This window comes from Thermobia domestica, chromosome 1 (assembly GCF_964235325.1).
Source record: "Thermobia domestica chromosome 1, izTheDome1.hap1.1, whole genome shotgun sequence".
In the NCBI taxonomy this organism is placed as follows: Eukaryota; Metazoa; Arthropoda; class Insecta; order Zygentoma; family Lepismatidae; genus Thermobia; species Thermobia domestica.
In genome coordinates this window covers 320188985-320216577 of record NC_137454.1, presented here as the reverse complement: position 1 = coordinate 320216577, position 27593 = coordinate 320188985, and the positions used below count along the sequence as shown (strand labels likewise).

The 27593-nt window shown below is 36.7% G+C and overlaps 1 protein-coding gene across 1 annotated transcript in view; it reads left to right on the top strand.

The window, feature by feature from the left end:
• LOC145662778 (uncharacterized) overlaps positions 1 to 26368 on the top strand; it is a 30851-nt gene extending 4483 nt beyond the window's left edge. Inside the window, exon 2 of the mRNA XM_081728652.1 lies at positions 25456 to 26368. Within this exon, the coding sequence (XP_081584778.1) occupies positions 25456 to 26079 (624 nt within the window). The 3' untranslated portion in view covers positions 26080 to 26368. The remainder of the gene's footprint in view (positions 1 to 25455) is intronic.
• The last annotated feature ends 1225 nt before the right edge of the window (positions 26369 to 27593 follow it).

Genomic DNA, 27593 nt, shown 5'->3' with positions numbered 1-27593 from the left:
TTACGGTGCCTCTTTTAAAAACTGGTTTTAAACGAGTTTTAAGGGAACATTCTTTCAGTATACAGCCTGTACTGTTTCGTAAACTACAAAACTTTATGAAAATACAATGCAAAATATAAACAGTGGGATTTTTTTTTTGTTTCAAAACAAAATCCATGTATCCGAATGAGAAAAACTGGGCGTGTCCTTCAGCAGTTTACGCTCTGTATGTCAGTGTGTATGTAATGTTCTCAGGAATGTTTTCACTTAACAGTCACGCTACATTGCACTTCCTCAACAAGGTTCCTAAGTGTTGCATATGATTTGTTCTAAATGGAAAAGCAACGGAAATACTCACTAATCAAATATTTTCTGTTTATTTTCAACGAACTTAAAAATTCGTTACTGAATTATGTCTCTGTGTGCGTGCAGGCATGTAGCCAAGGAAAGGGTCCGGGGGGTACGGACCCCCCTTCGAGACCAGAAATGAAAAAATTAAGGAAGGATGAAACAAAATGAAATGAGAAAAAGAAGGATCAGAGTTAAAAATAAACTACAGGAAGCTTTTGGTTACTCTTTTTATGAGGAGATTTGTATTACTTGCAATACATGATGGCGAAGTGAGCGAGATATCCTGGAAGAGTCAGGGAATTTGAAATTTCTAGAAAAGTTACCGATTTTTCAAAATTTCTAGTCAGGGAGATTTCAAGCTTCGGAAAGCATATTGCTATAGAATTCTATAGCTAAGTATATGTTAATGGGACTATCTTGATATTCGCTTAGTACCAGTAGGTCCGACGAAAATGACGGGAACCCTCGACACAGGATGGTCGGATTCGGATTTTGAACCTGGGGCCGCGGTGGCTTAGTGGTAGAGCATAGTGGTAGTGGTACCTCTAGTGCATGGGGTGCTTGGTTTGATACCAGCTCGCGTCAAGTACAAACACCGTATGCGATGGGTTTTCTCAGAGTTCTCCCGTTTTCTTCTACATTCTTTATTCCACCATTTCTTTCATTTCTCATCATCACCATTTACTTTAGTCTAGCTGGCATAACCGTGGGATGTAAAACTTAAACATTTCATTTCATTTCATTTTCGGGTTTTCGAACCTGGAACCTCGTGAGTGCAAAAATTTTCTAGTTTGGTGTTGTTACGAAATGCATTAATATATGCATAATATCAAATTATGAAAATATATATAATGATTATGTTGACTAGTTTTACTTTATTGTTATGGGAGTAGCTCAGTTTTTAGATAAGGTTATCTCATTCAATAAAACCCATTAATAAAGTACAAATTAAAGAATAAAATCATTGCTTAACATAGAATCTTTAAAATTGGCTTACATATTTGGCACTCTACTATGCAATTACGACGACTGCAAGTGCCAAGATGCCAAATTGAACATAAGGGCAAAGACTTATACAGATCTAGGTTAATAGAAACTTAACGTCTTCTTGTGGTAAAAATATTTCAAGGTCACTCTTATCCAGATCATGCTAATATTATAAAAGTGAAAGTAAAAATATGGGAATATTTTCTTTTATCACTTTCCATTGTTTAATTTCCTTTTGTTTATTCTTTTCTTCTTCATCGCATCCTTTTAGTTCCAATTTATGAAACAGATTATGATCAATTTAATTGTTTTATTTCTCTGTTGACAATACAAATAAGCACGTAGGTGGTATTCTAAATTACGTATTCTTTTAATATTATGCTAGAAGACCAGAGTGAATAATAATAATAATAATAATAATAATAATAATAATAATAATAATAATAATAATAATAATAATAATAATAATAATAATAATCTATGTTTACTCTCCGTTGGCTAAAACAGAGGAATAATAAAAGCAAACGAAGGAAGAATGTACAGGGTGTTTCAAAATGAATATTGGGGTTTAATGCCTTTGTAGTATTTATTACAATTAACTTACAATTATATATAATACATCAAATGTAAGAGCAACTCAAAAAGTATTGTACGTACACATGAGCATGCATTGTTTCCTGTGTCTACCATTAGAAAGCGCTAGTAGCAAAGATGGCGACTAGTGAGGAGAAAGCTTTTCCTGTTTTACCTTTTGCAAAGACTGAATCTGTAGTTACAGTGCAACTGTCTGTGTGGATAATTTCAAGGAGATGTTTCGTAACTACGTCCTTATCATTTGCAATCGCTATAAGCTCTAAAGCCTGCAGAATACGCCAACTTTACAAATGAAATGTTGCTACAAGACGAAGATTTTCTGGATCATGTCGTCTTTAGTGATGAATCGACATTTCACCTAAGTGGCAATGTGAATACTCATAATGTCCGCATCTGGAGATCAGCAAATCCCCGCAAGATGATACAGCTGCAACGAGACTCCCCTAAATTGAATGTTTTATGCCATATCCTGGCGGAAATTTTATGAACCTTTCTAGCCTATCGACGCAATGTGCGCCGTGTGACGAATGGTGCTCACAGCAAAAACTGTTTGAATTGCTCTTTCATTTGATGTATTGTTTATAATTGTACGTTAAATGTAAAAAAATACTATAAAGTATTAAAACTCCGATAATGGTAGCAAGAGAAAATGAAATCTTTCAGTTTCACATTCCACGTTTATACCCTGCAGGCCATGGTTTCTCAACCTTGGATTCGAGATTCTTAGAGGGGTCACGAGAGGAATACATGAAAGTGACAAAGATACATAAAATGAAATTTTTGAGTTTTACGTCCCACAGTTATGTCGGCTAGGCTAAATAAGACGGTGATGATGAAATAATGAGTGAAATGGTGGAATCAAGAAAGTGGGAGGAAACGGGAGAACCTAGAGAAAACCCACGCACAGGCTGTTTGTCCACCACAAAGTTCACTTGGCACAAACTGGGATCGAACCAAGGACTCCAAGCACCAGAGGTGAACGCTCTACCACGCAGCCACTATGGCCCAAAGAGAGATGAGAAAGATAAATGTAATCAGGATCTAGTAAATAGTATCTAGGATTAGGATCTATATTAGGAAACATACTTTTTAAAGATTATTTGGATAGACATGTTTTTATTTCCATATGCTTATTTATTTTCAAATACAGCAAAGAACATCAAACAAAATTTTAAACAAAGAATGAAAGCAGCAATAATCAAAAAGCTTATTATAAACCGGAAATTACCTATAAGGTTGCTGGCAAGGAAATGTGATAAATGAGGAATCATGATTTGAAATAGGTTGAGAAATCCTGGTGTATGCTAAAGAAAATGAATGATTGATTAAAGTGAATGGTTGTTAAATAATTGGTGGAATGAGAATGGGGGATGGAACGGGAGAATTCATTCATACGATATTGTCTACCTCAAGCTCACATGATCTAGATTGAACCAAGGATCCCTTGTGCTAGGGGAAATCACTTTATCACTCTTTACAAATCTTTCTGATTATTATTTTTTCTTCCTGATATCTTTCATGACTGCGAGACTTGACACAGAAACAAACAAAGAAACATCGAGTTTAGTGCTCTACAGAGGGACTCGAACCCCAATGGGTTTCGCCTTATGATCCCCAGTTTAATGCCGCAGACCTCTCGACTACTCTATATTGGCAAAAAATCAATGCTCTCTTAAACCAAAGACACTAGACAGCTGGAAGATACGATCACCGAGTCACCGTGACCCCTGATGGTAGTAAAAGGGAAAATCGCAAGAGATCACATAAATCACAAGAGATTACATAAATACAATGTCTTTTGTTGAACGCTTACATGATATGATATCGAACCAAGGATTTTTCGTATCGGAGATGAATAAATTACATCTTAGCCAGTATGACCTCTAGAGAGAGAGAGAGAGAGAGGAAAAATGTGGTACAATACGTTATGATTCTATATGGTTTGGATTTGACGCAAGAAAGTAGTTTCACACCGAGTGTTTCACAGACGAGTTTTAGGGTGCAGGTTGTGCCTACGAGATTATTTGGGTGACATAACCATTCATTGAACATAGTAAAAATCGAACTGGACAGTGATAAGTTTGAAGGGAGAAAGGAATATTTCGAGTTCAAAATGGTGAATTAGGCAGAATTAAGGTAAAATTTGGGAAAAGGAATTGTAAACTTGAGATGTAGAAAGAATGGTCAATTTCAGGTGTTGCACCCAACTCACTGTGTGGATGGGCACCCCTGGATCCACATTCCTTATAACATTGGTGCTGGAAAGTGTCCACATCTTTCTGTTCCGTTCCAATTGTCAGGATTCGATTGTCAATTCCAAGTTGGCACTCCTGTCACTCGTACACGACGCGGAATTTGACAATATGCAACAGGATACAGTATTTTGTCTTGTTTTGATGTTACGATTCACCTTCCGGAGTTTGTGCATATCTTTCAGGTTCACCCTGTATATGCAGATAGAAATACATTGCTCAAATAATTTCTTGGTCCACCCAAGGAAAAACGTCTGTAGCCGCTTCTAGTACAGACTACGAGATTCTGAAGCAACTTCGAATGGAAAAGGGTATTATGTTGGAGTGGTACATCTTTTCCTGTATTACCTGTTTATCACATGTAATTTAAGAATACTGACGCTCAGTATCTTTCATATATTTAGCATTATGTATTCTTAACAACATGGACTTCCAAGTGTTGCAACAATTGTTTTGCAATCCTGACAGTGAAAGTTTTTTTTTTTTTTGTCAGAGCCATCTCTGTTGTTGTCCAAAGAATTTCACCCGTTCATTTTTATATAATTGGAATGCAGACACTTTTGTTGCCGGAACATGTGGATGGAATCCTGAGCAGTAACAGGGAAAGTGGCCATAATGCACTACGTGCTCATGCGATCACTTCTCTATCTGTGAATCACATTATGTATGGGTATCCACACTCCACCAGAAGCCTTAGTTGGAATTTTTCATTAGTTATTCGATTATAACGATTAAATTATAACGTACTTGTATAGAGGAATTTGGCCTGGTACATATTTACTTTGGGAAGGCTACCAGAAACATTAAAGAAAAATGCACAAATTTTACTCATTGTGTTTTGATAGCGGATTACCAAAAACTATAGGAAAGTCGTCACAAGCATTTTTTTTTCAAGTATTTTTTTTTTTCAAGCATTCAAGTTTTGCAACAATTTTGTGCCTATATAAAACGCAGTGTGGCTGCTCAGCCATATGGAATATATCAATGGTAAAAGTGTATTTGAAAAGGTAGGGGGACGCGTGATGTCACGCCGTCTCCTGTGCCTATCTTTGTCCATTGTATTTCTTTAGGAAGTGGAGGGACGCCATAGATATATTTTGGAAGTGGAGGACGGCGTCGCCCCGCGTTTCCCCTCACTTTTACCCCTGGAATACATTGTTACATTGAGACAGTTTTACTTGCAGGCTTTTGAAGATATAGTTCCTTACAAAAATTAGTCTTATTAATTTGCCATACACGCACATGTGTTTTTCGTTGGCACATATTAATAGTCATATTTTCCAAATCGTTAACACGACTGAAGTAAACCTGCCTCATTAGATTTTCTTTATGACTTTCGTTCCTTTTTTAAAAAAGAAGGCAACCATGATGTTGTTTTGTATATTTCTGTAAAGATGTTTGAGCTAAGAATAAGCCTTATTCTACTAGAACAGAACATTTATATACGAGGGATAGTCGTAAAGTTTTACATATCACCACAAAAAAAAAAAAAAAAATATCAAGCTGCGATTGTGAAATGTTTGTGAACAATTGCAAATGAACAATAATCGCAATGAACAATCATAATCGCAAATGATTGTGAAATGCGATGCTGTTAGTCCTTCTCTACATATTCACTCTTCAATGCGATACATTTATTCTAACGATGGATGATTTGGTGGAGACCTTGGTTGTAGAAGTCTTCATTTTGGATGTTCAGGAAACGTTCCATCTCGAAAATCACTCATCGACATTCTGGAAATTCCTGTCACGCAATGGTTTCTTCATCCGCGGAAAGAGAAATAAATAACTAGGTGCCATGTATGGAGAATACAGGTGAGTGAGGCCAAATTTAATAAACTGTGACTGTATCCTGTGCAGAATAAGCTGGGGCTTTGTCGTGGACAAAAATACCCTTGGATAGCTTCCCTCGAAGCTTCGTCTTGTTAGCCTCCCGTAACCTCGTTAGGAGTTTTTGGTAGTATGCTCCTGTGATGATTTGCCTCTTACGAGTATGATCTGTTAATACCATACTATGGCAATCCCAGAAAGCACTCGGCATTACCATGCTCGACGATGGTTGGATCTTCACCTTTTCCGGCGGTAGTGAATCCACTGCTTGCTTTGCTTCTTTGTCTCGAGGTATGGTGATTAGGCGTCTGAATTTCCGGGTCCTCGGTTCGGCGGGCTTTTTGAATAGGTCTGAGCAGTCGCGGAACCCAGCAGGCGTCGACCTTTGTCATATGCAAAATGTTATCCAAGATGTTAAAACTTATTCATAACTGATTTTCACTTTTTTCATTATCACCTCGACAGTGATACGCGAGTCTGCGAGGACCAGGGCCTCCACTTCTCTTGCGATTCTCGGTTCTTCACAAAGAGATGATTCGCCACTTTGTTCTTCGTCATTGAAACTTGTCTATCCATACTGAAAAGGTCTGCGTTACATAACCACTGTGTCATATGATGGTGCATTGTTGCCATACACTTGCACCAACTCATCATAGATTGTTGTAGCGTTTTTTTCACTTTAAAGGCAGAAAACGAATTACCGCACAATACTCCACTTTATCAATGGGCTGCGCCATTTTGCTTTGGCTCCTCTAGCGGCATGCGACGGTACTGTGGTGCGAGTATTTCAATGTGCACCAGGGCTACGCATATGTCCCTGCAAAGAAACAAGAAATTATGTCTATCCCTGTACATACTGTATATTTAAATAAGTATACTTTAAACAATTGTATCGAGGGGCCACGATGACTCAGCGATAGAGCGCTTACCTCTGATGCGTGGGGTCCCTGGTTCGGTCCCCGGCCAGTATCGTGTCCGTAGGTTTTCTCGTATTACTCCAGTTTCCTCCCACTTTCTCATTCCACCAGTTCTTCCATTATCATTTACTTGCCTAAATCATCGTCTGCTTTAGCCTAACAGGCATAATCGTGGGACGTTAAACTGAAAGATTTCATTTTAAATAACTGTATCTAATATATTTTGTCTTCTAACGGTAATACACATACTCCTAACAGTGCTATATAGATCTACTATTTATAAATAAATTATTTAAAAAAAAAATCATTTTTGGAAGTTATCACCACTTTCACTAATTCGCATGTTTTCTTGTTAACAGTCTTTGTTTTTGTATATAATAGTGACTATTTTATTTACTTGTATTGCGTCACTCTATCGGTGATTAGAAAGGTTCCGGTTCTCTGTGTGGGAATAGCGTTTTCAATAATAATAATAATAATAATAATAACCACGTGCTTTCTTCTTCTTAATCCTTGAAAAAGAAGTACCGTAGCGTAAAGGAATCTTTCCTTGTGTGGCTAAGCGACCATCACGACCAGGATGACGGCGATACAACATTGCGAAAATTTACATTTCAAGTGCGTAAACTTGTCCTCTCCTAGCTCCTGTTTCACTATATCCACGTGGATTCTGTAATGTATGAGGAAACATTTTACGTCAATTATTTTTTTAAATCATACCGGTCGTTTTCTTCCTTCGTAATCCTCTCCAATTAAGAGAGTTTGGACGTCACTATCTAGAGAATATACTGTCCTCCTTCATCGTGTTCTACGTCATCGTGCTCATCTTTCTCCGTAAGCTCAAAACAAGTCCTTGATTGTAATAATGTACGGTTATTACCCTTATAAACTAATTAAGTTTCTTCATGCTCTTCTTGGAAGAAACATTTGGCAAAATGCAACATGACTGCAACGGATAACTTGTAAACAAATATTAAAGTGAAACCACGTGTTTAGAACTGTCCACTTTTATGAAACGTGAGAAATAACATTTTTTTTCTTTTTCAGTTTAATATCACACGCTAATGCACCGAGGCAAAGGGAGATGATGATGATGATGATAATAATGAAAGAAATAATGGAATGAAGAAAGTGAGAGGAAACGGGATAACCGCAAGGAAGCTCATGCACACGATGTTTGTTCACCACAAAGTAATTTGGCCTGAACTGAGATCAAACCACGAACCCTATACACCGGAAATGCTCGTTCTACCACTGTGCCACCGTGGCCTCGAGAAATTACAATTTTGATTTAAGATTTTTTTTCTCCTGTATATCCTGATACTAAATGCTTGGTTGGATTAGACTTCAGCGTCCCTTTCAGCATCGAGGCTATATGAGATGTGGGCGAACAGTGTAACGTAGAATTCTAACTCTGTAATGCGTTCAATGTTTTCCCACCGGGAAACGAATCCGGGATCACGTGCATAAAAGACTTGCGTCTTAGCCACTAAACCACTGGGGAAAGTTTCTTATAGTAAAATGTGATCCGAACCACTACTCTGATTCATACCTGAAGTGTTGAACTAACAATATGGTTTGGATAAATCTATGAACACATACTTAGTCTCTCCTGTAGCTATGCGGTCACAGGGAAGCTACAGTATACACTAGAATAGAAACCCTGTTGAGAAGAAGATACACATTTTCTTAAGATCAGATCAGACTCAGAATAGGACTCTTTGATGCATGCAATCTCGGGTTCGATTCCCTGTGTGAGAACATTGAACACTTTACGGTGGTTCAGATTTCACCTTAAATTGTAGGTCCACGTCTCATATAGTCTTTGTGCTGACAAGAGACGCTAAACTCCAACCAAACAGTTTTGGATTCATTTCTCTGAAGTCTAATGTTCTGTACCACATCTGTACAGTATTCGCACTCGTTACATTCAACGCCGCATAGCAGATGCTCATCTAATTCTCTATGAACTCTTAGATCAGACTTCACCTCTACTACTTACGCATATTCACCGTTAGATCATCTTGCTATCGTTGAACACCATCAGACCACCGCTAACTACATCCCCGGTCGTCGTATATAGCCCTATATTGTCACCATCCATTCATCCATTGCACATAATTTCATGAATTCAGTTCTTTGTTTTATAACTAACAGGGCTCCAAATGTGTAAACCCGCTCTGAGTAGCCTCAGAGAAGATTAACACCATCGTCGCAACTAACATGACATATCCTTGTGTTCTGTTACCTGCACTCCATTTCATCATATAAATTACATACAATACTCAGGTCACCTTCTTCTGTATGCCTAACCAGAGATAAATATATAAATAAATAAATAAATCCTGATACCTGTCTCCCAATAAAACTACCATGATATGAATGTTCATGACCCCAGAGCAGGCGTCACCTTCTGCGGGCCGCCCATCTTCGGATGTGAATGCAATTGCACTTTGTTTAAAAAGGAACACATTGCATGATAGAAGAAACCATTTTCGATATCACTGTGCTAAGAAAGGAGGGCATGACCCTGGTCAGGCCTACTGGCTACACAACTGTCTTGTGATGTCTTGTTTTCTTCCACATTCATTCACGTTCACAACATTTTGACAGTTTCGAACTCTTCTAGCTTTCAAGAACACTTGGCTATTTTTGACCTTTGATGTACAGAGTAGAAGGCCTATAGCTAGGGAACCAGGTATCCAGTCTCCCTACAACCATCTTCAGATCTCTGTGAAACTTTCAGTTCTTTGTTTAGATAAATTCGTGTTTCTTAAAGAATAGTCAAGAATGTGAAATGAGCTTAAGTTACCCCCCCAAAAAAACGTCATCGACCTCCCCATTCTCTGACTTAGTGGGGGCGCGGTGGCTCAGTGGTAGAGCGTTCACCTCCGGTGCTTGGGGTCCCTAGTTCGATCCCAGCTCGCGCCGTGTGGACTTTGTGGTGGACAAACACCGTGCTCGTGGGTTTTCTCGGGTTCTCCCGTTTCCTCCCACTTTCTTCATTCCACCATTTCACTCATTTCTCATTATCACCGTCTCCTTTAGCCTAACCGGCATAATCGTGGGACGTTAAACTTAAAGATTTCATTTCATTTTCTCTGACTTAGTGTTCTGGCTATGGGTAGCAGACTGTGATCTTGTAGTGAGCAAATACCATGTATCTGAAGTTTCTCTCGGATACTTTCTCACTACTTCAAAAATATTCAACAAATTACTACGTAATTAATTAACAAGTTTGCCTCTGCCTCAGTTAAGCAATAGGTCATAACCACTGGACTTTATATTAACATTGTTGCATTTGGTTAATACCTAGCTTCGAAAAGACCCGTCTTTGAATCCATATGCATAAGAACTTTCTATGTTTCTTTACTGCATTCGTATCTATTTCACGGCAACTGTAGAATACAGTGATTAGATGTTGATTAAAATTCACGTTGGCTACGCTGATGACCTCACTGTCATCCTACTGTTAATCCGTAGAAAGTTACTCAAGATGTTTTTACGAGAAGTTATATAACTATAAAGGTCAAAGAAGGATGATCAAGGTAGGAGAAAAGAAAATATTTTAATGTGATTATTATTTTAAAAGTAAGTGAACATACAGTTATATTGAGTGAGAAAATAAGTTTTAAATCCTTCCTTACCGAAGTTAATAAATATTGTTCTTAGGAATATCATATACTCAGACTTGCAATTAATCCTTTAAAAAAATTAACACTTAAATTTATCAGTTAAAAATTAGGTTAATTTTTAATTTCTGCCATTATTGGCAGGTCACTTGCTGCAACTGAGAATCTTCCATGCTCCACGGTCTTCCGCTAACCTCGTCGTCTTCACGTATGATCTTTCTGTTTTGATATCATCCATTAATTGTAGTCTCCTTCACACTCCCTCTCTTTCGTGCCACCATATACCCTCTAGCAAGTCCCTCATGATACAGTTCCTTCTTACTCAATGTCCAAACCAGGCCCTCTTCCTCTTCTTAATAATACCTAAAATTGTAATTTCCCCCACCATTTCTAATACCCTCTCATTCGTTTTTCGCTCCACCTTGCTAATTTTTCCATTATTCTCCACATCGACATTTCGAAAGCTTTCAGTATTTTCTCATCATTTTTGCGCAATGTCCATGTTTTTGACCCATGCAACACAATACTCCACACGAAGCATTTATGAGACTTTTTCTCAACTCTATCAAGGTCCCACAAAATAGTATTCCCCCTCCTTCTAAAGGCTTCTTTCACCATTCCTATCCTTGCATTTATTTCACGTTCACACTTCATATCACTACTGATAATACTACCCAGATGTCGAAAACTAGTCACCTGTTCTATTTTCTCCCTTTCTACTTCTATATTTGACACCGACTCCTTCGTTCCAATCACCATGGCTTTTGTCCTTCTAACTTTTATTTTCATTCCATGTTCTTCACAGCGCTTCCTCAAGTTCTTTAACATCTTATTGATTTTCTCTAATGAATTAAATATTTTAGGAGTAAATTTTAATTCATAATCATTTAAAAGTTTGTAACGAATTTAAAAAAATATAGTTTTTTTCGGAGAAACTATGTGAAATGTTTTGAATTTTATGATACTAATTTTACTGTTTATTAATTATGAGTTTTGCTTGTAAACATTAAATTTTTAGAACAGTGAACTAATATTTCCATATCCTTAACTGGATCCATTAAACTTTATATTAACTTTCACAACACAAGACAATTTTCACTGCATAGTAGCGCAAATTGTTATTTTTTATTTTAATTTTCATAAAATAATTTGAAATTAATTTAGATTCTACTTTCTTCTGACTAATTTTTTTTATTTAATTCATTAAATAATTCTATTGAACAACTATGAATAGCACATTTTGGAATATGCTGAGGTACCAGTGGAATCAAGTGTTGCACAGAACACGACTAACAAATACTGAGAGGCTCGTTTCTTTATTGTCCAAGTTATGGTACTGGTATGCTTAAAAACGGTCTCTTAGAGGAAGAATGCTTAATCCATGAACATACTGCAGATTTTCTCCTTTCTCGAATTTACTGAAATTAGGGATGGGCACGAGACAAGATTTGTGTCTGTCTCGTCTCGAAAATGAGCTGTAAAAGTGATGTCTCGATTCAAAAAATGTATATTTTACTATTGGAAGAGCCGTGCCTCGACTCGAATTTTGTCAGGAAAATCCTGTCTCGACTCGTCTCGTGCGTATCCCTAACTGAAATGTGCTATACAGGGTTATTCGGTGACATGTTTCAATTATATTTTCATAAGCTTAATTTTTAAATGAAATTCGTTAAAATTTTCATTAATTTTTCGAACAATGTATATACACTTATTGCTTAATACAGAGTAATATCTGTGTACAGAGTGTACAGAGTGTAGCGTAGTCGCTAACGTTCTTGTCTTACGTGCGAGTAGTCCTGGGTTCGATTCCCGGTGGAGACAATTGATTAAAAAAGTGTAAAAACTTTTTCAGGCCAGCCACCTTCAGTGAGGTTTTCTTAGGTATTCCTCATTCACACCAGGCAAATACTGGGATGGTACCTAACATATAGGTCCTAGGCGGCTTACTTTCATCCTCAACCCTTTCTTCCCTCTCCCCGGATAGTGTGATCGCCGAGGGACATTATCCCTCATACGTGACGGGATAACATGGCCATAGATGCTGGAAAGCCCAGCAATCTAACTCCTAATCCCTAATTCTTATACAGAGGCACCCGGAAGTACGTATATAGTAAGTAGGTGGGTGTACTGTATGTGGTGATGGGATAAAGGTAAATTTGATATTTTAGTTCATCATTAAACTCAAGATGTTAACCCCTCTTCCTTCCTTTATTTGTTAATGAAATATTTTCCATTAATGTTACAACATAACATCCAATCTATCTGAAACACTTTTGACCCATAGTTTGATCAATTTCCAATGTTTCTTTTATAAACTTTAAGTTACAGCTACCAAACACAGAAATCAAGGTTCGAAAATACGTTCAGATTTAAGGCACGTTGAGGTCTGTCTCTATCTTAAACCGCTGGTACGAACGATGTGGACCGGGTAGTCTTGCTCTCTTGGAGGCGCGATAATCAGGTGGGGATTAGGGGTAAAAGTGTGGGGGAAAGTGAGGGGACGTCGTCTCCCCACTTCCATAAAATATCGATGGCGTCACCCTACGTCCTAAAAAAAATACAATGGGCAAAGATTGGCAAGGGGGACTGTGTGACGTCATGCGTCCCCCTACCTTTTAAGATTCACTTTTACCCCTGGTGGGGAGTATCCTTTACTATAAGTTTTGATCAATTTTGCTCTATGCACTTGCCAATTGCAACAGATTAAAGCCTCAATCGTGATTCGGAGCATAAGTTAATATTAGGTATTATCCTTCATAACCTCGATTTTGGATAAGTTCGCAAAATGCAAATAAAAACTCAACTCTGTATTCCAAACCGATGTTTGGATAATCCCATTCCATTATAGTGTTCTGACATGCCCCGAATTATAAAATATAACAAATATAACTAAAGATACCGCATGCAAGGGGCTATATGATAATACAATTCCCTGCCCTCATTAGAACGGAAATTCTCAAAAACTCTGGAGCTTGTTTGTGTCTCTATTTTTAATAATGAGTTTATATATTGGGTTTCATCTTTCTAACTTGACAGACTCGTCAGAAACAGTTTTTTCTTTTAATTTTTAGAATATAAAATATTGAACTCCTGTACATATTTTTTAAAAAATCATTCTCATAATCATTATCTCCTTAAGACTTCACGGCATAACCGTGAAACGTACATATGAAAAATTTCATTTCATTCCCGACACCAACATTGGTATAGCCAGTTTTTTCCTATATTGGTAATTAGAAAAATTGGGAATGATTCTATTGGATTAACGAAATAGATTTAGAATTAAAATTAGGGATACAAATCTGTACAGTGGCGGCTATCTCATGTGTGTAAGGTAAGCAGTGCATACCCAAAGATAAAACCCACAGACATAACATTATTATTTCTTTAGTTTATTTTATTCCAAGCGATTTTCAAAAGCTCTCCTTCCATGCTGCGACGAGTTTTTCATACTGTCAGTCACTAGTAGCAGCATTATAGCCACAAGCATGTCCTCTAGCGTTGTTCTTTGGTACTGCTTACCCGTCTGGAATCAATTCTTCACTTTGCTTAGTTACACCGAAAGTTAAAGCAGAAAGTCTGTGAAAAAATTTTAATCTTCTTGTCACCATTGGAGAAAACTTGCACTAAAACTAGTCAGAAAGGCATTTAAACATTGTGTTGGCATGTATCTGTTTAACTGCGATATTTAGTTGTTTAATTATGTGCAAGTGATATACGTACACACTCGTAGTGATATACTCGAAATTTTATGCAATGTTTGGGAGAAAGGTATGCAACAGCAGCTTCTGATTATTGTAGTGGAAGCAAGAAGTCTGCGAAATGGAAATAGAGGTTGGAACTAGAGGTAATATTGTGACTGTATATGATATGTGGTCTTCGGCGATCTAATTATGATTCTCGAGCATACGAAAACAAAAAGGTGATTATGCAGAATGATATTGCAACACCTTAGCTTAATATTTCCACCGAAGTGAAAAGACGAGTTCGACATTTTTGTATTACAACATTTCATGGTTATGTAGTTGTTCTTCTACAAACAAGTTATATTATTGACCTTGTCTGCTTTTTTTCAAATGATAAAAGTATTTGAAACAATGGAAGATATAATGACATGAATAACGTAGGACAAACCTTCAAAGAAGCTGTCTTTTCCAATGTCATCAGAAAGCCATAATTACGGAAAAAAAAAAACTTTTGGAAAATCCAGGATTGGCCATATGCTTCTTAATGAGCAAAAAAAAAAAAAAAAAAAGCGATCAGTAGCAAAATGAGAGCGTTCTCAAAAACAGAGGCATTACGAAAGTTTCATTGATGTTCGTTCGTTTTTTTGGGGGGGGAGAGCGAAAACAAGAACAGGCTTTCAAGAGTCAAAATGGGAGTATAGATTCTTTAAATAGAGAAAATTATGTAAAACTAATAACTCTAATTAACAAATATGATCCTTATTACACAGTAAATTAGAAAATTGTAAGGTGTTCCTGTTCAATGATTTATTTAATAGAATTCAGAATGATTTAATAGAATATATTTCTAATACGTGTTTCCCATATTTTGTTTCTATAATCCCGGATCAAGGCATCTATGTAAGTAATTTTTCCCAGCTTTCTTATGTATTTCATTACGCACAACTGAGGAAGCATTTTTGGGTTTCATTAATGTTTCTGGAAATCGTCAGCTGAAGCTCTTCCCAACATTGCTTACCAGATAATTGATAGGTACAACTATAATCAAAAGCTAGTAGCACAAAGTTACGATGGTGCGGCAGTTTTTCGAGTCATTTAAATGAACTTCAGGCGACAGTTGCAACACAGACCGGCAACAAGAGGGGGGCCTGGCCCCCTACACTTTTCATGCCCCCTACAGTCCTCAATACAAAATACATAATTTAGATATTTGTAAGAGAATTTTTAATGACCTGCCCTCCCCTAACATACTCATCCCCCCCCCCCCAAGCTCTGTGGCTGGTTTCGGGCCTGTTGCAGCATCGTGTCCCACCGCCATTTTAGTCCATTGTTTCGCTCACAAACTAAACCTGTTATTGTCCCAGATGACTTCTAACATCAAAGATTGCAAATTATTCTTCCTAACATTAAATGGGTTAACAGATTTCTTCTCTGTTCACAAAAAGGAGTCATGCGTTGAACACTGAAATTAGGAGGTTGCTGCCCAAAGAGTCTGCCACACACTGGAACTATAATTTTCGTTTAGTTGGTGCAGTATCAAGATATCACAAGGACTTTATATTATTAATTAAAAAAAAACAAAAAAACTGACAGATCCAGATGAAAAATGGAATTATGAAGCATTAATTCTGCTCGTAGATTTTTAGTTACACTAAAAGACTTCGGGTTCAATTTTATATTGAATATATCTTCAAACATTTTTCTTCTGACTGATGTATTGTTCTCCATCTGGCAAATGAAATCGCATGGAATTAGTTATTGTATTATTAAAATAAAAGAATTGAAATTTAAACTTGAAGAAAAACTTGAACAAGTTGAAGAATATTGGAGAAGCAAAAGACGAGAGTGAACCAGAGAAAGAGGTTAAGAGTACAAGATGATCTTGATATTAAGATGTCCCATAAACTTCTCTTTTGTGAATTTATTGATGCTGTAATGCATCAGCTCAACAATATATTTCATAATTTAGGTTCTTTGCAGTCCTTGGAATTCATCAATTCAGTTAATTCAGATGAAGCAAAAGAATGTTCCGTGAAATCGTTCTGAAATTCCTTAAACAGACTTTGACTCCCTTCCTCTTCGGTTGAAGTTAATGGGAATACAACCTTTATGGTTACTTACGGAAGTGTTAGTGTAGTACTAGTTTTTCTTAAATCAAATCATCTACAGGAATCATACGGAGAGGTATGAGCTTATTTTATCCATTCCTGCTACAAGTGCTTCAGTATAAAGAAGTTTTTCCGCATGAAGCGAATACAAAATTATGCTCGCAATTCGCAATTCCAGAACTGACTTAAAAGTTTAGCACTAATCTCTATTGAAAAGGATGTACTTGCAGAGCTACAGAAAACCCACAATTATGACCAGGTTATCAATGATTTTATCAACAAAACCCAAAAGGATTGAGTCTCATTTCAAGTAGTTCTAGTTTTAGCCAACTTTTTTTCAAATGTATTATTGTTAATATTATGTTAATGTCAGTAGTAGTAATAATAATACTGTGCTAATAGTAGAGTAATGTTAGGAGTCAGGGGCGGATTCAGGACGAACTTCTGGGGGGCGTTGGGTTGTAATACAGCTACTTAGAGCTACTTTTAAGAACTCCAAACTCTAGGATGTTTATTTAATATATAAAATAAGAAAGTTTCCTCTTCTTGGGGGGGGGGGAGCGATGGCCCCGATTGCCCCTCTCCTGGATCCGCCACTGAGTGTAACGGTAGTAGCCATTGTCATAGTTATTAGTAGAAGCAGCCCATTTAGTTCAAATGTTAAGTTAATGTTTGCATAGTTTACAGAAAATAGACTAACAAGGTTCATACGATTGCTTACCCAAAAGTACAATTTCACCGCAGCACGCCACTGAATCTGTACTAACTAACTCTATGGCCTATGGAACCCGGAGGTTCAATGCCGCGTTCACAAAAGCTCTCCACTGACTTCTATCCTTAGCGAACTGGATTCAGTTTCTACTTTGTTTTCCTATCTCTGCGAGATCAATCTTAATTTTGTCCTCCCATCTGCGCCTAGGTCTTCCTAATGGTCGTTTTCAGAGTGGTTTTCCAGTCAAGACTTCGAAAGCGCTTCTGCTTTCTTCCATCCTAGCTATATGACCTGCCCACCTAAACCTCCTAGACTTGACTCTAAAAATGTTTGGTAAACCGTGTAAATTATGTAGTTCCTCGTTATGAAGTTTCCGCCATTCCCCATTCCCGTTCCTCTTGGGTCCGAATATTCGTCTCAGAATCTTGTTCTCAAATACTTTCAGTCTATGTTCTTCCCTCAGAATAAGCGACTATGTTTCGCAATCATTGAATCTCTACAAGAAAAAAAAAATCATTTCACAAATACTTTGCAATGTACGGTATTCTCAGTTACGGCAAGTGTCCTGCCAATAATTACAAAATACCTATGATGATGATTATGATATCATTTAGTTCAGCTCATATCAGTTGGTATATAATTATGTCATGTTTGGAGATTTTTTTTTAGTTAAACAATAATGTTATTGGTGAATTTTGACACATAAGATAAATATATTAAAGCTTATCTAAATTATTATAACTAAACTTTAGTAGCTTTCTATTATAAGATTTTATTAATTTGTTATGATATTACGTAATTTAGTAACTTTTTTCGGCCTTTAGAGCACAAAGGAATCAAGTAAAATTTTAAAAAGTTATGATAAAAAAGACAAAGTTTGTCCGATACACTTTCTTACATTAGGGGTCGCAGTGGCTCAGTGGTAAAGCGTTCACCTCTGGTACTTGGGGTCCCGGGGTCGATCCCAGCACCCGCCAAGTGAACTTTATCGTGGACAAACACCGTGTGCGTGGGTTTCCTCGGGGTTCTCCTGTTTCCTCCTACTTTCTTCATTCCACCATTTCATTCATCACTCATAATCACCGTCTCCTTTAGCCTAACCGGCATATCCGTGAGACGTAAAACTCTTTTTTTTTTTTTTTTTTTTTTTTTTTTTTTACATTATAAGAGTAATTAATATCTGGACATGAACCTTTCAAGCTCTGTAAGGAGTTTCAGGCAGAGATCTTAAAAATGAAATTATTCCCTTGTGCACTGAACGATCCTAATATTTTGACGTGTAGAAGCATTATGCTCCAGTGAATCCAGCGGAACTAAGTACAGCGGAATGAGAAAGAAAAACTTAATGGTAGTTATAATTCTTAGCACCCGTTCTTTTAAAAACCCAGATTGCTCACGCATTGTCTTGTATACTTCATTATTTAGCGTGGGAAAAAAACAAAATTGACGTCATCATGACGTTTCGAACCACGCCTTACCATACAAGTACACAAGTACAGGAATGCCTAAACTAAGCTATTCTTGACCATTTAAGGAAGAATACTCCATTTCTAACGACGGAATAAAGAACTTAAATTGAAGCATTGGGGATGCTAACCCTGTAATTAAGATAATTATCAGACAAGGATTTCTATTTGCCTGACGCACGTGATATTTTACGTTGTACATTAAATAAATGGGTTGGGTGAAGAAGTTGGAAGTAACATCCTACGTGATGCCGTCAAATAGTTTATATTTTTTCGGTATTTAATTGTATGTTAAGAGTTTAATAAGTTTGCTGGTCCAGGGTGACTATATATATCCACGGAATCTCTCTGTAATTAGTAATAGAGGGAGAACTGAATGCTAGAAGGTTTGAAACTAGTGCCTATTTATTTATTTGCTTTTGCCTATTACATAGATGTTGCTCTAATTAGAATAAACTTTCAACAATAATAAAATATTAAAGTAATGTCAATAAATAATAGTCATAAAAACAAACACAATGCGTAAAGGGCGCCACTAACTTAGCAGAAATGATAAAATGTAATTATGTAAATGAGAATATAGAGCTATTATTTAAAACTGAAATTTTTAATTGAGGTGGAGTCGAAAATACTTTGTATTCGAAACCATTTTTTACGAGAAATTATTGAAGAAAAACAAACGTCACGCTGATACCTTTAATTTTAGATAACTTTATTCGAAATTACACCTGCTATTGACGTCACTCTTGCTTGTAATGATGATTAAGACAAGTGAATGATGAAGGAAGAGGTGAAAAAAAAATGAGTTTTACGTGCCACGGTTATACCGGTTAGGCTAAAAGAGAAGGTGATGGTGAGAAATGAATGAAATCGTGGAATGAAGAAAGTGGGAGGAAACGGGAGAACCTCGAGAAAACCCACGCACATGGTGTTTGCCCACCACAAAGCTTACTTGGCGCGAGCTGGGATTGAACCAATGACCCCATGCACCAGAGATGAACGCTCTACTACTAAGCCACCACTGCCCCAAGAATTGGTGGAATGAGAAAGTGGGAGGAAACGAGAATACTCCGAAAAAACAGACACGATGTTGTCCACCACAAGCTGACTTGGCCGGGGATCGAATCAGGGACCCCACGCAGGGGGTTAAGCGCTCTACCATTGAGTCACCATGCCCCACATTATATAAGTGAAATAAGTTGTAGACAGTGGCGTATTTAGGGGGGCTTCCGGGCTTAAGCCCCCCCAATCTTATTTACTATAGTAAATTATGTAAAATATCTTGCAGAATTTTCACATTTTCAGGCAAAGCCCCCCCGAAACAAAATCGTAAATACGCCACTGGTTATAGATAATATTTTCCAAATCTACAAGGATGTGAGATTACCATTAAATAACGCGCATTGAGCGAAAAACTAACGAAATAAAGTTGAATTTGTAGTATATGTAGAATTTGAATATAACACACACATACAAAAATATAGATAGATACCTCGAACTAGCTGAAGTAACCGTCCTCACACAGAGAGAGTAGGTTCATGGAAAAAAGTATTTGGGTCCCCTTTCCCAGTGAAAGTTTGATAGTCAAAACCCATAAAATAATCTATTTTAGGGATAAATATTTAAACATTAATGCTCTCGCTTAGAATGTGCCCTTACGGTGGTACTTATATTATACCATCTTTTAGATAACGTTTTAGTAAGATCATGCTGCAAAGAGTTAATCGAAGTGTCGTGAGGTAGGTGCTAACTATGTTTCCAAAATTTAATTTTAAGTGGTTCAGCCATTTTATTGTGGTACGGTCAATATTTTCCTTTCCCACCTTTAGGGTCAGTCTAAAGCCATGAAATGTCATCGTCAAAAAGAACAATTTCTCACTTGCAAGGGATACAGTTTTCAGTTTTTTTCTCGAAACTTCCGAAAATAGATGGCAGTATTGTCGTGCCTGTACGTGTCAGAGTATGATGAAGCCAATATGATATCTTGGTTGGCGAAACTGTTACCCAGTTATTATTTTACAATATATGTAGCTTTGTTCAGTGATTTATATTTCTAGTTTCAGTTATTTAAGATAGCAAAAGCTAATATGGATCAGTTAGTTACCTAATTTAGATTTTAGATGTAGGCTACTGTGTCAAAATATGGATGATTTAAAGAAACTGTAAATTAAAGATCAACAACAGAATTTGGAAAATAGCTGTGATCCTCAAACTTCTCAAGTGGGAACCACTGTCATTACTTAGAATGTTCTACAGACAAGGGCGTCTATCCTGGGGGCGGGGGGCCCGGCCCCTCAGAGCTAATGTGGGCCCCCCTATTATATTTATGAATATACAATATTTGGCATAATTTGAATGCAATTTGTTTTTAAAATCCTCATATATATATATATATATATATATATACAGTACCTTCTGCATCTGAATGCCACCCCCCCAAATTTACAGATAAATCGGCGCCCTTGCCTACAAACCACCCTGGTCTTGTCCCATGGGAACGAAAATTTACCATTTCTTTCGAAGTTTTGATTAAATGTTTAAATCAGTTTACTTAGGTACCAATAATTTAAAAATAATATTAATTTAAATTCCTTTAATTTTATATTCCTACTACCACTAGTAGAAGTGTCTGTTCTTCTCACAGGAAGAATGACGTTCATACAAAATCTTTGAAAGTACAGAAATGCGTGAACTATATGTATAACAAATACAAGTATAATGCCTTCGGTATTCTCCCTATGATTCTCTGGCCTGCTGCCATGTTCACTCTTTGCACGTGAAGACTAAGCTTAATACAAAAGAATGCAAAGATCTGAAAAAGTATGTAACAGTTAACTTGGATGACAGGAAAACAGTTCAATTGCCTACTTTGCAGGTACTATGATTCATTATTAGTAATTTTTGAATAAATTTTGACCTCCTCCAATTCCCCGTTGCTTAAAAAGAAATCTGAAAACGACTTCGTACGCTTATAATAATAATAATAATAATAATAATAATAATAATAATAATAATAATAATAATAATAATAATAATAATAATAATAATAATAATAATAATAATAATAATAGAAGAAGAAAAGAAGAAGAAGAAAAAGCCAACGCCTTCACCGCATTCGCATACCTCATCTCATGAGATCAGGAAAGTCAAACAATACCGAGTTTGATCACAGGAAAGATAAGCGACCGGCCGTACTCACCAGATGGTGTTGGCATTGTGGCGTCCACCTGGACGTCATGAGGACAATTAAGGACCTACTTGAAAGAAAGGATTAGGGTGCTCCAACATTAACGACGAGGGGACCGACGTGTTAACCACACATCACCACAAAAGTATGGGTGCCACAAGCCAGCTGATAAGCCCTGGGCCCCAAAGGCTGTTGTGCCAGGAGTTTAGTTTTTTCTATTTAGTTTCTTCTTCTTTTCCTTGATAATTAAAAACTATTAACAATATTTTATAATATACCTATGTAAGCTGTTAGAATTTGTTGTGTAATCTAAACTTGTTTGGATCTCTGGGAACCCTCCAAAATTTTTAAACATATTGGTGTAGCACGCACTTGATGAATATGGTCTCTCCGCTAGAACTTAGACTCCACCCCCGACCGAAGACTGGATAATGCACTGATATAAGGGGTACAGTGCGTTCATCTATTCGTTCTTATATTTGTATTCCAACCGGCAGTATTAGAAATCTATTTCCAGCTTCAATGTTAATAGCGATAGAGCAAAGACTGTGAGAGATAGCGAGAAAGGATTTTATAAAGAGTTTGATTTACCGACCAAAATTACTTGATATATTTATCCTTTTTGTCCGTGTTTCCGACCGTCCGGGCGATAAAACCATATCTGTCCGTATTTCCGTCCGGGAGGCACAAAATATAATCAATTTTGACCAGGATGTCGAGGGGTCGAAAATCCGAAATCGTGTTTGTTGGTGGAGGTAATCTATTCACCAAACGGAGGTGGTATTAAATAAACCATTTCAGATTTTCCCGTTGTTCCTTGTATGGGGCGTTTACACTTAGTCGATTTGCGTTCGTTTCAGTTGAATTGACGTCACTTTCAACTTAATCGACCGTGTAAACGGGACTTCAACTTAATCGCTTGTTGATCGAAGGCGACTAATCGACTGGCAACTGAATTGAAAGACGTTCTATTTTCTGTGGTTGAAATAATTAAACACATCCTTCGATCTGATTCGGCCTAGTTGCTTCGATTTAGTGGCAAATGCAGCGAGTCGATTTAGTCATGCGACTAAATCGACCAAGTGTAAACGCCCCAGTAGAGAGAAAATGGTAATAGATAGAGAGAGTGGATTCTGCAATCGATTTACCGTTTCAAAATTACATTTAATCTCTATCTTTTATCCTGTACTAAAACCGGAAATGAAATAAATACATGATAACTTATGTTTCAGTATTGACCTTCATAGATCAGAAAACAACAGAAGTTTTTTTTATTAAAAAATCGATTTATTGTTCTAAGAATAAGCACTATCTTCTTTCTTAACTCTTTATTCAAACCGGAAGTGCAAAATCAACTACTTCCGATTTAACGTTGATCGTCCCAAAAATATATTCCATTTCCACTCTAAACTCTCTATTAAAGTCAGAAGTGGTATAAATCTACTACCATTTCCGGTTTCGATATTGAGAAAATATCATGCTATACACACCAAACTCCTTCACGTGGTGTACTCGTGACACTGTTATTGGCTTTCATAGAGATTCAGCATCTTGAGTGAGGATACTCGTCTCCTCCCGTATCACTCTATTGAAATCGGAAATGCTTGCAATCTTCTGCAATTTTTAATATATTTCACTATGAGTACCTATAGGACATAAACCGTAAGAGATACCAGATTTATTAAATATCATTGGTTGCTTTGAAGTTAACCTTCCTTTGCAGCACTGCATCTGTATGAGACGGAACTTAGTGCTTCAAGTGGCATGCGAACCACTACTCAGAATTCTGTCCGAGGGAATCGAAACCAGAAACACGTGCCCGTTTTTAGCCACTCGACAACAAAGAGGCACGATATAATATATAGGTAATGTGCTTTTAGTGTGGCGCACGAGACGAGAAATATATTTTTTCTAGTCTTGTTTTGTAAATTTTATAGAAATCCTGTCTCGATTCTCGAAATAGCTTTTCACGGTTCGTCTCAAAATTTTCGTATCATTTTTAAAATTTATGTATAAAATTTATGCTCTGATTTTTTTTTAAATTTCGCTTAAAAGTTATCAGAACCCTTCCGCGTCACAAGAGGTTCACGAAGAGTCTGATATAACAAGATTTATACCATATGGAGAATATGGTGTAATGACTTGCGTTTCCTTAAACACTGATAAGTGCTCTTTATACTTGATTAATTTATAGATTTGTACCAAAGATTGAGTGGGTCGTGGGTCAAAATTTGGGTGGCTCAGTGGATTGGAGTCAACAGGACGGGACCCACTCTGACTCACCAATCCACCATGACCCACTCTGCCCCACCGATTCACTACAACCCACTCTGCTGAGTGCATTGTAGACATCTCCTGAAACTGGTGAATTTGCCTACTTTGCATTTTCAAGGCCTCAATTTTTCTTCCTTTTTTATTTATTTCTATTTCTTACCTGAGATGAATATATCTAATTGAGAAAAGAATTTCACGCACTCTTGGATAATGATATTTATAATTATAATGATAGGACTTACTGCTTGGCTTTCGAGGCAGTCAAATTTTACACTTTTTTCCTCGTTTACGTTGGCTACTTTACTTTGATTTGAGACTTTCGTTCTATTTTCCACTGAAAAGTATCTGTAATTCAACAAAGAAATAATTATAGGCCTATATGATAACTCAATTGAAATTTATCGTAATATGACCCCATGACAAACATTTTACCTTTTCATATTCTATAGGTCAGATCCACCGTTATTGTAATAGAGTGGTGCTTGAGCGATTGACTGTAGAAATTCAAACTCCGACTAGTGATAGTTTTACAGCTTTGTTTGGTTCAGTGTAAACTCTTTAGTAAGTGGAGAGGAGGGCGTGGATCATGAGTCAGAGTTGATGACGATGGGTTTTGGTGCGTGGTGGATCGGAGTGGGTCACATTGGGTCATGGTGGGTCGTGGGTCGCAGTGGGTGGTGGGTCAGTGGGTCATGGGACAAGTTTTCATTGACCTACTCCATCTCTTAATTATTCTATGTACCATGTAACATTAAAACAGTGTTTGAGATCTAAGGCATGAGTGAAAAGGGGGAACTAGTGTTGCCTATAAGAATCTTGAAATTTCATTTCTTGTTTTGATCCTTGTTTCAAAAAATGAGAATAGAATTGTCATATTTTTGATCTCATCTTGAATTTAAAAATGTACTTATCGTCTCGTTTTGGAGACAAGAGTTGAAACGAAATGAGATATTTCTCGTCTCGGATACAACACTTTATGTGTGTGTGTATATAATGCAAATTCTTTATATGGTAATATAAGGCAAGAAGGAATTCCCCGGTCACAGTGACCAACACAGAATGATCCAAGAATTCATTTATATTCAGTCCTTTAAATGACCTTCGCATTAATTGAACTAATACTCACTTTCTGGAACAATACTTGAGAATTTCCTGTGGAATACAGGAAATGAGACAGTTAACTGTTTTCGTGCAGTTCCACAGCAATTCCTTCAAACTGTTAGGTATGAAAGGAAGAATGTGTGACTTTTTTTCTTGTATGTGTGATATTATGCGATAAAGATCACACGATATAGCATAAGTTCTCTTATTTTCTGAGTGTTAATTATACGTTTGAAGCTATCACCATAAAACTGTAAACGTTTTAAGAAAAAATATACGTACATTAAATAGAAGCTTTCTGTGTAACGTTAAAACAGTTATGTAACAGATTATCTTATATTATAATAATCTGATTTCACTTTTTGACTTCTTTTTCCAGGTAATCCTTGTTGTAGCAATTTGCTTTGTCCTTGGGACATCAGTAGAGGCTTCCATCCGACGCTTTGATCTGGACGATTTGAAGCTCTTTTGGAAGAAATCAAGTAGCGATGATGCCTTGACGAAATTCCTAAAGAAAAACCAAGAATTCAGGAAAATCATAGACGGAGAACCAAAAGAAGAAGAAGTAGAAATTATACCGTTGGAAGAAACAGCATATGTTCGCTATAACCCTTACGACATTGTCCCCAATAATGAATTCGATGTGGCAACACCGCAGCGGGTTGATATAAAATACGTAGACGCTTCTAACTTTCGCGGCAAAAAACCTGAAACTCCTGAAATCCCAACAAAGGAAGTGATTGTTGAGACGGAAATTTCAGCAGTTTCACCACAACAATCGACAGAGTCCTCTTCCCGATCGCCATTGACAAGCACGACCACAAAACCAACTGAAGAAGCCCAACCGAACACCGAATCTTCGTCCCCAACCATTGTCTCATGGGACAGATCTTTACTTATCGATCAACCGGTACACTATCGGCACATTCCTTACGCGGAACCTGACAAAAGTGACCGATTCTCCCACTCTATTCTTTACGGACAGGGATTGGGCTTGTTCTAAAAATTTAAATCTAAATGTAAACTAAATTACCATGTAACTTATGTAATATGTGTTGACAAAAGTTATGCGCTTTTATGTTTTAAGCAAAGAGACTTTCTGTTGCTCAAAAGTCGTCGAATAATGTACAAAAATTTCAATTTAGTGTTTGTAATTATTATTTGTTTTGTAAAACGAGCATAGATTTATTCAGTCTTTCAGCTACTGTTATGTTGTGTCGTGTCGTGCCAATAGTCTTGTAAGTATACAACCTATTTTTTTTTTTTGTCAATAAAAAGTATTTTTATATAAATGTTTTAAAATTAATTTTGAACACTGGTGGATCTGAAACGTGGAACCTGTAAAAAAAAATTAAAAAAACTGATGACCACTTGTTTGTCAACATTCTCAACAGTTTCTTAGATGTTCCACTTTGCTTCTCTGAATTCTCTTCTATACTTTAGGACAGCGTTTCCCAACCTTTTTCAACTTGCGGCACACTACGGGTCTAACTTGAATTCTCGCGGCACACTCATAGGTATTATTATTATTATTATTATTATTATTATTATTATTATTATTATTATTATTATTATTATTATTTGTAAATAGAAAATACCGTCGTATTTGTTTTCTTTCATTACTGACCTCCTCCTCACAAAGAAGAAAGCTCGATCATCGTAAAATCCATCCTCCATCGTAAATCATTATACTTACTTTTCATTCAAATTAAAAAAAAAATAGAAAACAATTTTAATGAAATATAGAACTCAGTCTTTTAAAAAATACCCTTTCTTTTTCGAAGAATGTGTCCAACCTTTCACAAGGAAGATAACTAAATTACGAACGAACAAACAAATCTCTTGTACTTTTTAAAACAGAATTGCGGTAATTTGTATGAGTGTTTGCTTTGTCGAAAGGATAGAATGAGATTTTAAAATTTCATATTACGAAATAATCTGTAACAATAAAGAAACAAAAATGGTCATAATGATAATTAATACTTTTTTCAACATTAAAAATGAACAGATAAGTAACACAGTGTGAAACTTATAATTTATTAACATGGTTAATATGTCACAATTTTAAATATTAAATTCTGTTTTCGAAATATAATCTATGTAGTAGTAATGTATGTACAATAATATATTACAATTACAGTATTTTTTCATTGTAGAGGTTCACAGTAATGTGAAATTTAAATACACATATATTTCCTGTCTTGCAATTAGGTTCCTATATAATTAATAATTTTGTTTTCATTTCCTCGCGGCACACCAGCGGCCCATTCGCGTCACACCAGTGTGCCGCGGCACACCGGTTGGGAAACGCTGCTTTAGGATCTAGAGTAAGCCTAGCAATAATGATTTCTTCTGCAATGCTTCCGAGGATCATCATCCAGATCCATCAGCTCGTGGCTATATGGTTACCATACGGGCCTTTGGCGCAGAAGACCTGGGTTCGATTCCCGACGAGAGCCAATATAGTTCGGATTCCACGTTAAGCTTTAGATCCATGCCTTATGTAGGCCTAACCAC